At 39.9% G+C, this 14,539-nt stretch overlaps 1 protein-coding gene across 1 annotated transcript in view; it reads left to right on the top strand.

Annotated features, from left to right (window-relative positions):
- The window catches only part of LOC131994281 (uncharacterized), a gene marked incomplete in the record, with an annotated part of 1,369,549 nt that overhangs the window by 1,266,281 nt on the left and 88,729 nt on the right, over window positions 1-14,539 (top strand). The window contains 1 exon segment of the mRNA XM_059360990.1: window positions 8,622-9,553. Within this exon segment, the coding sequence (XP_059216973.1) occupies window positions 8,622-9,553 (932 nt within the window).

The following is a 14,539-nucleotide window of genomic DNA, read 5'->3' as shown; positions in this document are numbered from 1 at the left end:
GATGACCAGGGAGATTCGCAATATAGCGAAAGAGGTCCGCAGACTTTTTAACAGAACTCGTCGTAAAAAATCGGAAGTTTATTGGGATGTGTATTACACACGGCTCAAGAAATACAATATGATTATCAGAGCGGCAAAACGTGCCTCCTGTAAGCTTTTCTGCGAATAGATCGATGGCGTTAATGACGCCGCCAAGATAAAACAGTTTCTCTCAAAAACCCATTTCCAAACTGGAACTTAGGAAGACGACATGAAAGTGAGAGCAGAGACAACGGAGGACATGTTGAGGCTTTTGATGAAAACCCATATTCCACAATATACGAAGGGACTCACGGAGACACCAGAATCTTAGAATAATGACGTTGATCGAAGGTTTATAATCCACGCCCACTAGGGCACTGGAGACTATTCTAGATTAAGTGTGAGGCGGCCACTGCGGTTATGAGACTTAAGGCGATGGGAGAATGGATTGAGGATGGGAGCAGCTCATACTATCGCGGTATAATCGAGGCGACGATTGGAAACCTGGAAGGAAGGGAAGAGGTTTCCTATCGGATACCTGAGATGAACCTTGAAGTCGAGTGCGAGGCACTGCTGCCATCGACACAGTCTTGGGTTGACGAAACCCTAGTATTGTCATTTGGAAGATCATGTTACACGGATGGATCAAAGCTAGAGGACAGAGCCCTGGGGGTTTACATTGGGAACCCAGGGACTGAGATCTGTTTTACACAGCCTGACCATAATAGGTCTTGCAGGTGGAGATCCGGGCGATCACGGAATACGTGAAGTGGTGTGGTACTAATGCGAGGACGTCGAGTGTGAACATCTTTATCGACAGTAAAATTACCATAAGGGCAATAACAACCAGGTCACGAACAGTCTTGCAGTGTAAGTAGGAGATTAACGCCTTCTCTGAGGATGACAAAATTCGCATCGTTTGGGTGCCGGGCCATAACGGAGTAAGGGGAAATGAAACTTGGTTAACCCGAAGCTTTTCGGGTCGACGCAGTCCGAGTTAAGGGAGTGGGCGACGAATGCAACATTGTGGAACAGCGAAACGGTCAGTAGGACGGCGAAAGTCCTATGGGGGATCCAGATCGTAAGAAGACGAGGCTATTACTGAAAGCAAGCAAGAAGGAGATTAGTATAGCTATTGGTATCATAACGGGACTCATAGAACTACGAGCTCACTTATGTAAAATCGGTGCGGCAAGTGATAGCATCTGCAGGGCATGCGGGGAAGATGATGCGACGTTGGAGCATTTCCTTTTTCATTGCCCGGCTTTCGAGTCTAACAGATGCCGGCACTTAGGTGGGGACACAATACCATACATGAACCAACTTAGGGTGGTGGTATTGAAAACAATTAAGGATTTTTAATAACATATTCGTACTTTACTCCCCAATGCCTTTTCTTTGATACCACATATTAACATAGGGCTGATGTATTAGGAAGCATTTCGGTCAGCTAAATCAGCAAACAAAATCTGTCGTCTTAAGTACAAAAATCTGCTTAAAAAATTGTATGCTATTTTTTATGTTCGTCTGTTACTTGCTTTGAATACTTTAGGTAATTTTTTAGAAATTTTATTGGAAGAATGATTTTAATTTGTGAAATGTTGCTCTAAAGAAGCTACCTGTTTAATAGGCTACTTTTACACATAACATCGCATCCATTGGTATATATTTTGAAATGTGGCTGAGCTCGCTCGCATTTTTTGTTATCGCTCTAATAATGTGTAAGTGACTGGCATGACCTTTTGTCTCTAAATTAAAAAAAAAATTATTGAAAGTATACATTCAGTGATGATTATAAACAACCTACATCCCTTTCATAATTAAGCAGTAATCATTTTCAGCAAAAAACAGACTTTTCAGCAGTAAGCCTGCTGTTCTGAAATGGCAGAACAACTGCTGTAATAGCAGAACAACTGCTGTAATAGCTAATACGGCTGTATTAGCAGACTTTTTTCTATGAGTGTATCGCTCTTTCTAGACCATATTTGTAATCTTCACCCGAATAATTTTCAGTTGAGTAGCACATTGTCAAGGCGGGCCCTTAGTACCAATGGTGCCAATTTTTATGATCACATTCGTATTGTACTCCTGAATACCTTTATTTTCAACAAACAAATTAACTAACTAACGGAGTTAGTTGCCCCCTCACTCCATAACGGAGTAAGGGAGGATGAAAGGGCAGACGATCAGTGAACGCCAGTGAACTGCCGTTGATAAACTTGGTTAACCCGAAGCCTTTCGGGTAGACGCAGTCCGAGTTCAGGGCATCGAGAACAAACGCGTATGCAACACTGTGGAACAGCGAAACAGTCGGAAGGACGGCGAAAATCCTATGGAGTGATCCGGGTCGTGAGAGTAGGTCAGTATAGCTTTTAGTTTCATAACGGGACACATAACACTATGAGCTCACTTATGCAAATTCGGTGCGGCAAGTGATAGCATGTGTAGGGTATGTGGGGAAGATGATGAGCCGTTGAGCATTTCCTATGTCATTGCCCGGTTTTCACGGCTAACAGACACCGGTACTTAGGTGGGGACACAATAACAGATATGAACCAACTTAGAGGAGTGGTATGGAAAACAATTAGGGATTTTTTAAGTAACACGGAATTCTTAATTTAAAATTTTCTTTTTCGAGGTTACCTTTTATACCCACCATACGGTATATACGGTATACTAATCTATAAAGGCCTATAGGGATTGCAAATGAGCCATATCGGTTCAGATTTGGATATAGCTCCCATATAAACCGATCTCCCGATTTGACTTCTTGAGCCCCTGGAAGCTGAAATTTTGTATGTAGTGTTCTGCTATTACATCCAACAACTGTGCCAAGTATGGTCCGAATCGGTCTATAATCTGGTGTAGCTCCCCTATAAACCGATCTCCCAATTTGGCTTCTTGAGCCCCTGGAAGCCGCAATTTTAGTCCTATTTGGCTGAAATTTTACATGTAGTGTTCTTTAGTGACTTCCAATAATTGTGCTAAGTACGGTTCAAATCGGTCTATATGGGAGCTGTATCACCGATCTCCCGATTTGATTTCTTGAACCCTTACAAGCCGCAATTTTTGTCCGATTTGGCTGAAATTTTACATGTAGTGTTCTTTAATGACTTCCAATAACGATTTAAATCGGACTATAGCCTGATATAGCTCCCATATAAACCGATCTCCCGATTTGATTTTTTGAACCTAAGTTTAGCTTTAATTTTTGCTGGTTTGACAAAGTTTGGTATGTTGAATAAATTTATGCTCTACAATTAAATTTATTTTGTATACATTTTTGGCAGAATCCATGGTGGTGGATTCCCAAGATTGGGCCCAGCCGAACAGCCAGCACGTTTTTACTTCTTAGTTTTAAGAGCGCACAACAAGCCGATTACTGGCTTTGGTGTATGTCCACAGTGGCATGCGGTGAATTAAAATCTGCACCCTCTTTTCAAACTCACCTAACCTAACTAACACAAAACAAATTAATTTTTATATATATAGAAGAAGATGTTAAAAACCATTTTGGATTTACTAGTGATGATGATAGTTGGACCATTTGGTCACTTTCAGGTGTTTGAGTTCGCCAACTATAGCCGGTTGTGATTTTTCAGCCTAATATAAAGCTCGCTCAAAAAAACTTGTTGGTTAAAAAAGCGAAAATAGTTGCTGTAAGAACAGCAAATCTTCTGAAAATGGGACAGCAGTAATATTTTGCTGAAACAGCAATACTTTTCTGGTCTTTTCAGATAAAAATAAGTTGAAACTACCCGAAAAATTTCATAAATATTGGGTTGCCAAAAAAGTAATTGCGGATGTTTTAAAAGAAAGTAAATGCATTTTTAATAAAACTTTGAATGAACTTTAATCAAATATATAATTTTCATTTTGTTCGATAACCTTTTGCCATCTTCCTGGCAAATTTAGTATTCCACGCTCATTCAACTTCTGGACTTTATCTGCAAAAAACTGAACCAAGTGCGATTTTATAGCCTCATCATTGCCGAAACTTTTACCATTTAAGGAGTTCTGCAAAGATCGAAATAAATGGTAGTCTGATGGTGCAAGGTCAGGGCTATATGGTGGATGTATCAAAATTTCCCAGCCAAGCTCACTCAGTTTTTGGCGAGTGACCAAAGATGTGTGCGGTCTAGCGTTGTCGTGGTGGAATATGACACCTTTACGATTGACCAATTCTGGTCGCTTCTCCTTGATGGCTGTATTCAATGCGTCCAATTGTTGACAGTAAACATCCGAATTAATCGTTTGGTTCCTTGGAAGCAGCTCAAAATATACCACACCCTTCCAATCCCACCAAATAGACAGCATAACCTTCTTTTGGTGGATATCAGCCTTGACCATGATCGTTTTCGACTAACGTTGTTGTAAGCAATCCATTTTTCATCTCCAGTTATGATTCGTTTTAAAAACGGATCGAATTCATTGCGTTTAAGGTGTGTATCACAAGCGTTGATTCGGTTTGTTAAATGAATTTCTTTCAATACATGTGGTACCCATATTAAAATTGACGCCAAACAAACAAAAAGCTAAAAGTAACAGCTGATAACTGACAGAAGAAAGAATGCAATTACAGAGTCACAAGCCGTTGAAAAAATTTGTCAACGCCGACTATATTAAAACTATATTACCGACAATTACTTTTTGGGCAACCCAATATATAAAAAATCTATAAATTCAGTCTCAATTTCGTCAAATTTTCTATCTTCTAGTAATTATTTTAAGATTTCAAATAACAGCAGACAAATTAACTACTTAATTCATTATTATGTCTTTAAACAAAAAGGTTTTTGGCTAAAATTGCCAAAAATTAATACTTATATAAAGCAAAGGCTTCTATTGCTCAAAAGTTAAACACAAAAATTAATTCAAAACCAGCAAATGTGTGTGCTGATTTTAGAAAACTTATTTGTCTGAGTGCAATCACATTATCACACTCAGAGAAATTTGTTAGTAAAAATAGCAAAAAAAAAATGCTATAACAGCAGAAAGTCAGCTGAAAATGGGACAGCAGTAAATATAAATTAAATTTTAAACGCCTGAAATTGGCATTTTTAAACACACCACCGAAGGATGGGGGTATATTCATTTTTTCATTCCGTTTGCAATACATTGAAATATCCATTTCCGACCCTATAAAGTATATATATTCTTGATCATCGTGAAAATCTAAGACAATCTAGACATGTCCGTCCGTCTATCCATCTGTCTGTTGAAATCACGCTACAGTCTTTAAAAATAGTTCGAAGATAGGCCATATTAGACTATATCTTGACATAGCCCATATAGACCGATCCGCCAATTTAGGGTCTTAGGCCCATAAAAGCTACATTTATTACCCGATTTTGCTGAAATTTGGGACAGTGAGTTGTGTTAGGTCTCTCGACATTCTTCGTTAGTTTGGCCCAGATCAGTCCAGATTTGGATATAGCTGCCATATAGACCAATCCTCCGATTTAGGGTTTTAGGCCCATAAAAGCCACATTTATTATCCGATTTTGCTGAAATTTGGGACAGTGAGTTGTGTTAGGCTCTTCGATATTCTTCGTCAATTTGGCCCAGATCGATCTAAATTTGGATATAGCTGCCATAAAGACCGATCTCTCGGTTTTAGGTTTTGGGGCCATAATAGGTGCATTTTATGTCCGATTTTGCCGAAATTTGAGACGGTGAGTTGGGTTAGGCTCTTCGACGTCCTTCGTCAATTTGGCCCAGACCGGTGCATATTTGAATATAGCTGTCATATAGACCGATCTCTTTTTACTTGTTTTTATTAATATAAATATATCAACAGCCTCAAATGTTGTTCTGAAGCTGCAAATTTTCGAATGGACTTATTCAACAATTTATGTTATTAATTTATTGTCAGCAGACAGTGTTTGCTGACATCAGAAGACTAATTTTTCTGGGTGTTCGCTGCTTTTTAAATTAACTCATAAACAAATTCATTTGGTAGCTTGTAAACAATATAATGAGCTGTCAATGGAACAAATACCAAGAAGCTGTAAATTCTAGTTTGACAGGAATACTAGAGTGATCTTGGCAACATTTCTTATCAGTTAGCCTATATATATTCGAACAAGAGAAAGCGTGCTATGTTCGGCTGTGTCGAATTTTATATATCCTCCACCATGGATTGACTTTGTCCAGTTCTTTGGATGGCATCTCTGTATAGGCAGAAGCTTAAGGAAGATAATGGGGGTTTCTAATTATAAATCGAAAGTAATCGGACTTTTGATAGACAAAGGACCGTATCATATCAACTACCAATTATTCTATGCTAACACTGGTACTCGGCCGAGGACCTGCGTTATTTGTCATAAAAATTTGAATTATATATTTTCCCAGAGTTGTCAACGTCGGATGCAACAGTGGTGAGGTAGGGAGACGGTGTAGCATACCTGGCCTCACTTTATCTGCCTTTCGACTCTCCGACACCGCCGCCCACGTCGGAGCTGCAACGGCTAGTGAGGAAAGCAAAACAGACAGGAAACGAGGTACTAATAGGGTGCGACGAGAACATTCACCACATTTCGTGGGGTAGCACCAACACTAATAAGCGGGGCCAATCCCTGGCAGAGTTCTTGAATACTAACAACCTAATAACACTTAATACTGGTAACACCGCTACCTTTTTTAATAGGATTAGGGAGGAGGAATTAGATGTGACGATATGTTCCGAAAATCTGATCGATGAGGTTCAAGATTGGAGGGTCTCCATGGAACACTATTTCTCTGACCATCGCTACATTAGGTTTAGAATAGCACTGCCAACGCCGAACCCGATAAGCTTCCGGAATAAGTGGAAAACCAACTGGGCAAAATTCGGAAGGCTACTCAGAAGAAGACTTGGGCAAGATAATTTAGATTGTCCAAACATAGAAGACATTGACGAAAATGTCAACAGGATTACGACTTCACTGGTGGGGTCCTTCGAAAATAGTTGTCCTCTTCGGGAAAGGAAATCAGCCCAAGAAAAACCCTGGATGACCAGGGAGATTCGCAATATAGCGAAAGAGGTCCGCAGACTTTTTAACAGAACTCGTCGTAAAAAATCGGAAGTTTATTGGGATGTGTATTACACACGGCTCAAGAAATACAATATGATTATCAGAGCGGCAAAACGTGCCTCCTGTAAGCTTTTCTGCGAATAGGTCGATGGCGTTAATGACGCCGCCAAGATAAAAAAGTTTCTCCCAAAAACCCATTTCCAAACTGGAACTTAGGAAGACGACATGAAAGTGAGAGCAGAGACAACGGAGGACATGTTGAGGCTTTTGATGAAAACCCATATTCCACAATATACGAAGGGACTCACGGAGACACCAGAATCTTAGAATAATGACGTTGATCGAAGGTTTATAATCCACGCCCACTAGGGCACTGGAGACTATTCTAGATTAAGTGTGAGGCGGCCACTGCGGTTATGAGACTTAAGGCGATGGGAGAATGGATTGAGGATGGGAGCAGCTCATACTATCGCGGTATAATCGAGGCGACGATTGGAAACCTGGAAGGAAGGGAAGAGGTTTCCTATCGGATACCTGAGATGAACCTTGAAGTCGAGTGCGAGGCACTGCTGCCATCGACACAGTCTTGGGTTGACGAAACCCTAGTATTGTCATTTGGAAGATCATGTTACACGGATGGATCAAAGCTAGAGGACAGAGCCCTGGGGGTTTACATTGGGAACCCAGGGACTGAGATCTGTTTTACACAGCCTGACCATAATAGGTCTTGCAGGTGGAGATCCGGGCGATCACGGAATACGTGAAGTGGTGTGGTACTAATGCGAGGACGTCGAGTGTGAACATCTTTATCGACAGTAAAATTACCATAAGGGCAATAACAACCAGGTCACGAACAGTCTTGCAGTGTAAGTAGGAGATTAACGCCTTCTCTGAGGATGACAAAATTCGCATCGTTTGGGTGCCGGGCCATAACGGAGTAAGGGGAAATGAAACTTGGTTAACCCGAAGCTTTTCGGGTCGACGCAGTCCGAGTTAAGGGAGTGGGCGACGAATGCAACATTGTGGAACAGCGAAACGGTCAGTAGGACGGCGAAAGTCCTATGGGGGATCCAGATCGTAAGAAGACGAGGCTATTACTGAAAGCAAGCAAGAAGGAGATTAGTATAGCTATTGGTATCATAACGGGACTCATAGAACTACGAGCTCACTTATGTAAAATCGGTGCGGCAAGTGATAGCATCTGCAGGGCATGCGGGGAAGATGATGCGACGTTGGAGCATTTCCTTTTTCATTGCCCGGCTTTCGAGTCTAACAGATGCCGGCACTTAGGTGGGGACACAATACCATACATGAACCAACTTAGGGTGGTGGTATTGAAAACAATTAAGGATTTTATAAGTAGCACGGAATTCCTAACCTAAAATTTTCTTTTTATAGTTTTTAAAGCTCACAACAAGCCGATTACTGGCTTAGGTGTATGTTCATATTGGCATGGGGCGGATTAATATCTGCACCTTCTTTTCAACCTAACCTAACCTAAGAAATCTTAAGATACATTTCCTACATACCACTTCTCCACACTTTGCTATGACTTTTAATTTTCTTCCTACTTTTTCATTTCAGAAACTGGAATTTCATACCCATACGGGAACAGCTCTATTCCCTGCACAATTCTCTCTAAACTATGAATTTGTGGACACCGAGCAAGGTGGTGAACCCTGGCCAGGAAGAAGAGGTGAGGAGCCCGTACCAACTTTGTGTTCAAGAGTTTTCCGCAAGCGCAAGGGAAACATACAAGTGCCACGCAATGTGTTCCTATATGGTCGAGGAGGAGCCAAAAATCTTACTTGTCTCTATCGTTTCGAAGCAGGTCCTTCTGAAAGAGTTCGCCTAGTACTGCACAATGTATCATTTGGAGAAGGCACTACATGCACGACAGATAATGATTTGCATACCGGAAGGCCGAAATGTAATCAATTGGATCCCGATGGCCGTATTACCGAATTGAAGTTATATGACGTTCCTTTCCGTGATGTAAAGATACAAATGGGTTGTTTCTGTGATAACTCGTCGGCTTTGTACAACAATGCTCCACTGACTTTTGTCTCGAATTCGCGTATTATGGAGTTGACTTTTACGGTGACAAAATTAAACATTTCCGAAGATTTTGCCGATGTGAATTTCTTTGCCTCATACGAATTTAAGCGGGTCAGCGATTGCCGTAAACGTTTAAAACTTAAAGGGGCTGGGGGCGAAGACGAAATCAAATATCCCATGAAGTCACAAGATTCTAGCTGTGAAGGCTTATCATGGTATATAGAAGCCCACACTTCTGACAAGTCGTTATTTGTGCAAACATGGGGCTCTTATTTACCCGTCGATCCTACCTCCGAGGATGCCATGAGATGTCACACAAAAAATCGTCTCATGATTTACTCTGGCCGTCCTTTAAAACCCATGCGCGTAGTGTGCCCCGCGCAAAGTGGTCCAAGGCCTACTTCACTGCATATATTCTCAGAGGATTGGACGAATGGACAGCCGTTATTTACCAACAAGTAAGTGTGACTCTTATTGGGGGATAACTGGGGAATTTTTAACATATTAAAATTTATTTACGGCCATTCTTCCGCATACTCTGACCTTTTGAAATTGGCCTTCCGAGACCCATAAATGTTGTGTTTTCCCATGGAAGGCAAACGTTTAAATTTTGTTATGAGTTGCTTGCGTTTATCTGTCATCATCTGGCCCCATACTTCTTTTAAGTGATTCCCGAACAAAATTTATCGTTCAACAACCAAAAAAAATTGATGCCACAACAGCAAGCCTTTCGAGTTAAATGGTCAACTTCATTTTTTTTTGTTGGAAAAGGGATTACCTCTATAGGTGTCCCATGTTTGTTTGCATTTTTGGCCAAAGTGTTTCAAGCAAGATTAATAATGCATGAATGAAAGGTCAAAAGGTTGTAAAAACGCTAAGAGTACAAAATATTTGCGTATGTGTTCATGAAATTTTGCATAGTGTTTTAGACCACACCATGAATAAACCAAAAGAAAACAGAATGCCCGCCCACATATCTACCATTGTTTGTCCATGATATTTCACCTAGCACAGTGTTTTAAGTTGCAACAAATTGTTAAAAGGTGGCTTGCTTAATTTTAGGTGGAAATTAATTTTTGATGAAAATGAATTGTTATGAGAATTTAAATCCAAAGAAGGCTGGGCAATTTGAAGCGCCACGTTTCCTTAATTGAATGATATCGTTATCTTGCAAGGAAACTTAATTGGAAGTGACACATTGAGAAGCATACTGATATGGCTCACAGATGATGGGCACTATGTAGACGAGCTATGGGTTCGAAATGGAGGTTGAATATGAGGATAGTCCACTGGATCTACAAGAGCGTGGTCAGACTTACATCTGAATTGTTTGGTGGACTGCGATTGCAGATGAAGTGCAAGAACAAGAACAATACAAAATATTAAGAGAACATGTTGCCATGCCATACGCGGGAAAATGAGGACTGAATACTATTCTGGATATTCGACCCATAGATATTCAAGTCAAGTATGAGGTGGCCACTGCTGCTATGAGACTTAAAGCGGTGGATGGATGTATAGAGGATACGAGCAGGTCATTCCATCGCGGTATAACCGAGGCGACAAGATGATGATACGATAGAAAAGGTTTCGGATCGGACACCTAAGACGGCACTTGAGACCGAGTGCAAGCCACTGTTGCCAGCAATATAGTCTTTGATGCACGAAACTCGAGTATTGTCATCTGAAAGTTTATGCTACACGGATGGATCAAAGTCTACATTGAGGACCCTAAGATAAATATCTGTGTACGCTTGTCCTTAAAACAGACTTGCAGGCGGATATCCGGGCGATCATAGAAGGTGAAGAGTGGTATGAAGTTAATAAAAGAACCTGGAGTGCAAATATTTTACATATAGCAAAACGGTCAACAGGGCTATAACAACCAGCATAGCCGAATAGGTGCAGCAAGTGATAACATATGTAGGGGAAGATAATGAGACGATAGACAATTTTCTGTCATTGTGCGGCTTTCGCGACTAACAGACACCGGCACCACGGTGGGGACACAATACCAGACTTCAATCCACTTAAGGGCGTAAAATGGATTGCACGGAATTCCCGACTTAGATTTTTACGTGGTTTAGAGACACAACAAAACGATCACTGGCTTAGGTATATGTCCATAGTAATATGGATTAATATTCGCACCCTCTTTTCAACATATCCTAACCTAAATATAGAAATAAGTCCCTACCTTTTGTGAAAAATCGTTGAATTCTCAGCTCTTTATTCCTCACATTTCTTGCTATCTCTCCCAAAAATTATGAAAAGATGTTTTCTTGGATATATGAAAACATGATCCGAACCGTAATCTTCGATTTGGAGAGATTACGAGAGTATTGCCATCAGCGACCACGTGAAATACGTTGGTGTAACAATAGACAAAAAACTCACGTTCGGGAGGCATATTAATGAAATTCGAAGGAAATCTGTAAAAACTTTAAAGGCTCTGATGCCTCTGCTGAGCAAAAAGCCATATCTCAATCACCAAAACAAAAAGCTCCCAAATAAAAGTCTTATAAGACCGATATTGATATACGTTTGTCCAATATGGAATAAGGCTGCAAATAATTCAAAATAAGTGTTTAAAAATTATAAATAAAAATATTGGAGATACCCCACGTCGCTTCTCCATTCTGAAATGAAATATTTAGAAATTCCCGAATATATAAATAAATTAAATTGTAACTATTTCTTTAAAATAAATAATTCCACTTATCAATTGATAAGGTTCAGCATGGAACGCACATAGTTAAATATTTTATATAGTAAGTTGAATTTGAACAAATTCGAAAACGTATGCTTTTTATACCCTCCACCATAAGATGGGGGGTATACTAATTTCGTCATTCTGTTTGTAACTACTCGAAATATTCGTCTGAGACCCCATAAAGTATATATATTCTTGACATTTTATGTCGATCTAGCCATGTCCGTCCGTCCGTCCGTCTGTCTGTCGAAAGCACGCTAACTTCCGAAGGAGTAAAGCTAGCCGCTTGAAATTTTGCACAAATACTTCTTATTAGTGTAGGTCAGTTGGTATTGTAAATGGGCCATATCAGTCCATGTTTTGATATAGCTGCCATATAAACCGATCTTGGGTCTTGACTTCTTGAGCCTCTAGAGTGCGCAATTCTAATCCGATTGGAATGAAATTTTGCACGACGTGTTTTGCTATGATATCCAACAACTGTGCCAAGTATGGTTCAAATCGGTCTATAACCTGATATAGCTGCCATATAAACCGATCTTGGGTCTTGACTCCTTGAGCTTCTAGAGTGCGCAATTCTTATCCGATCAGAATGAAATTTTGCACGACTTGTTTTGTTATGATATCCAACAACTGTGGCAATTATGGTTCAAATCGGTCCATAACCTGATATAGCTGACATATAAACCGATCTTGGGTCTTGACTTCTTGAGCCTCTAAAGGGCACAATTTTTATCCGATTTGAATGAATTTTTGCACGAAGTATTTCGTTATGATATCCAACAACTGTGCCAAGTATGGTTGAAATCGGTTCATAACCTGATATAGCTGTCATATAAACAGATCTGGGGATTTGACTTCTTGAGCTTCTAGAGGGCGCAATTCCTATCCGATTTGGCTGAAATTTTGCATGACGTATTTTATTTTTACTTTCAACAACTGTGTCAAATAAGGTTCAAATCGGTTCATAACCTGATATAGCTGTCATATAAACCGATCTTGGATTTTGACTTCTTGACCCCTAGAGGTCGCAATTATTATCAGATATGCCTGAAATTTTGTACGATGGATCCTCTCATGACCATCAACAAACGTGTTTATTATGGTCTGAATCGGTCTATAGCCCGATACAGATCCCATATAAATCGTTCTCTCTATTTTACTTCGTGAGCCCCAATGGGCGCAATTCTTATACAAATTGGCTGACATTTTACACAGGTCTCCAACATATAATTTAATTGTGGTCCGAACCGGACCATATCTTGATATCGTTTTAATAGCAGAGCAACTCTTATCTTATATCCTTTTTTGCCTAAGAAGAGATGCCGGGAAAAGAACTCGACAAATGCGATCCATGGTGGAGGGTATATAAGATTCGGCCCGGCCGAACTTAGCACGCTTTTACTTGTTCAAACTATTTTTGTAAATTGTATATTTCAAATAAAGTTCGTACCCTTAATTTTTCCTTTGGAAACATATACATTAAAGAAATATTGCATTTTTTTTTTTTTTTGTTAAAATATCTATTGTGATAAAATCTTATAAAATGAATTGTAAATATCGAAATAATCAATTCAATAAAAATGATTTTGAAAATGAATGAAAAAACAAATAAAAGCGTGCTAAGTTCGGCCGGGCCGAATCTTATATACCCTCCACCATGGATCGCATTTGTCGAGTTCTTCTCCCGGCATCTCTTCTTAGACAAAAAATAAGGATATAAGAAAAGTTTTGCTCTGCTATTAGAGCGATATTAGGATATGGTCCGGTTTGGACCACAACTAATTATATGTTGGAGACCTGTGTAAAATTTCAGCCAATTCGAATAAGAATTGCGCCCTTTGGGGGCTCAAGAAGTAAAATAGAGAGATCGATTTATATGGGAGCTGTATCGGGCTATAGACCGATTCAGACCATGATACACACGTATGTTGATGGTCATGAGAGAATCCGTCGTACAAAATTACACGCAAATCGGATAATAATTGCGACCACTAGAGGCTCAAGAAGTCAATATCCCAGATCGGTTTATATGGCAGCGCTATCAGGTTATGAACCGATTTAATTGACACAGCTATTGAAAGTAAGAATAAAATACGTCTTGCAAAATTTCAGCCAAATCGGATAGGAACTGCGCCCTCTAGAAGCTCAAGAAGTCAAGTCCTAAGATTTGTTTATATGACAGCTATATCAGGATATGAACCGATTTGAACCATACTTGGCACAGTTGTTGACTATTATAACAATATAATACGTGCAAAATTTCATTCCAATCGGATAAGAATTGCGCACTCTAGAGGCTCAAGAAGTCAAGACCCAAGATCGGTTTATATGGCAGCTATATCAAAACATGGACCGACCGACCAACTGACCTACACTAATAAGAAGTATTTGTGCAAAATTTCAAGCGGCTAGCTTTACTCCTTCGGAAGTTAGCGTGCTTTCGACAGACAGACGGACAAACGGACAGACAGACGGACGGACATGGCTAGATCGACATAAAATGTCGCGACGATCAAGAATATATATACATTATGGGGTCTCAGACGAATATTTAGAGTAGTTACAAAGAGAATGACGAAATTAGTATACACCCCATCCTATGGTGGAGTGAAAAAAAAATTTTGTTAACCTGTTTCATTGTCATCTTTATGCCAATCCGAATTCATTTGGATATCTCCTTTCTAACTGGACCTAAATTATTTTAAGACAGCTCCATTCTTGTTATTAC

Source organism: Stomoxys calcitrans, chromosome 1 (genome assembly GCF_963082655.1).
Source record: "Stomoxys calcitrans chromosome 1, idStoCalc2.1, whole genome shotgun sequence".
NCBI classification, from domain to species: Eukaryota; Metazoa; Arthropoda; class Insecta; order Diptera; family Muscidae; genus Stomoxys; species Stomoxys calcitrans.
This window is presented reverse-complemented; position numbering and strand designations above follow the sequence as displayed.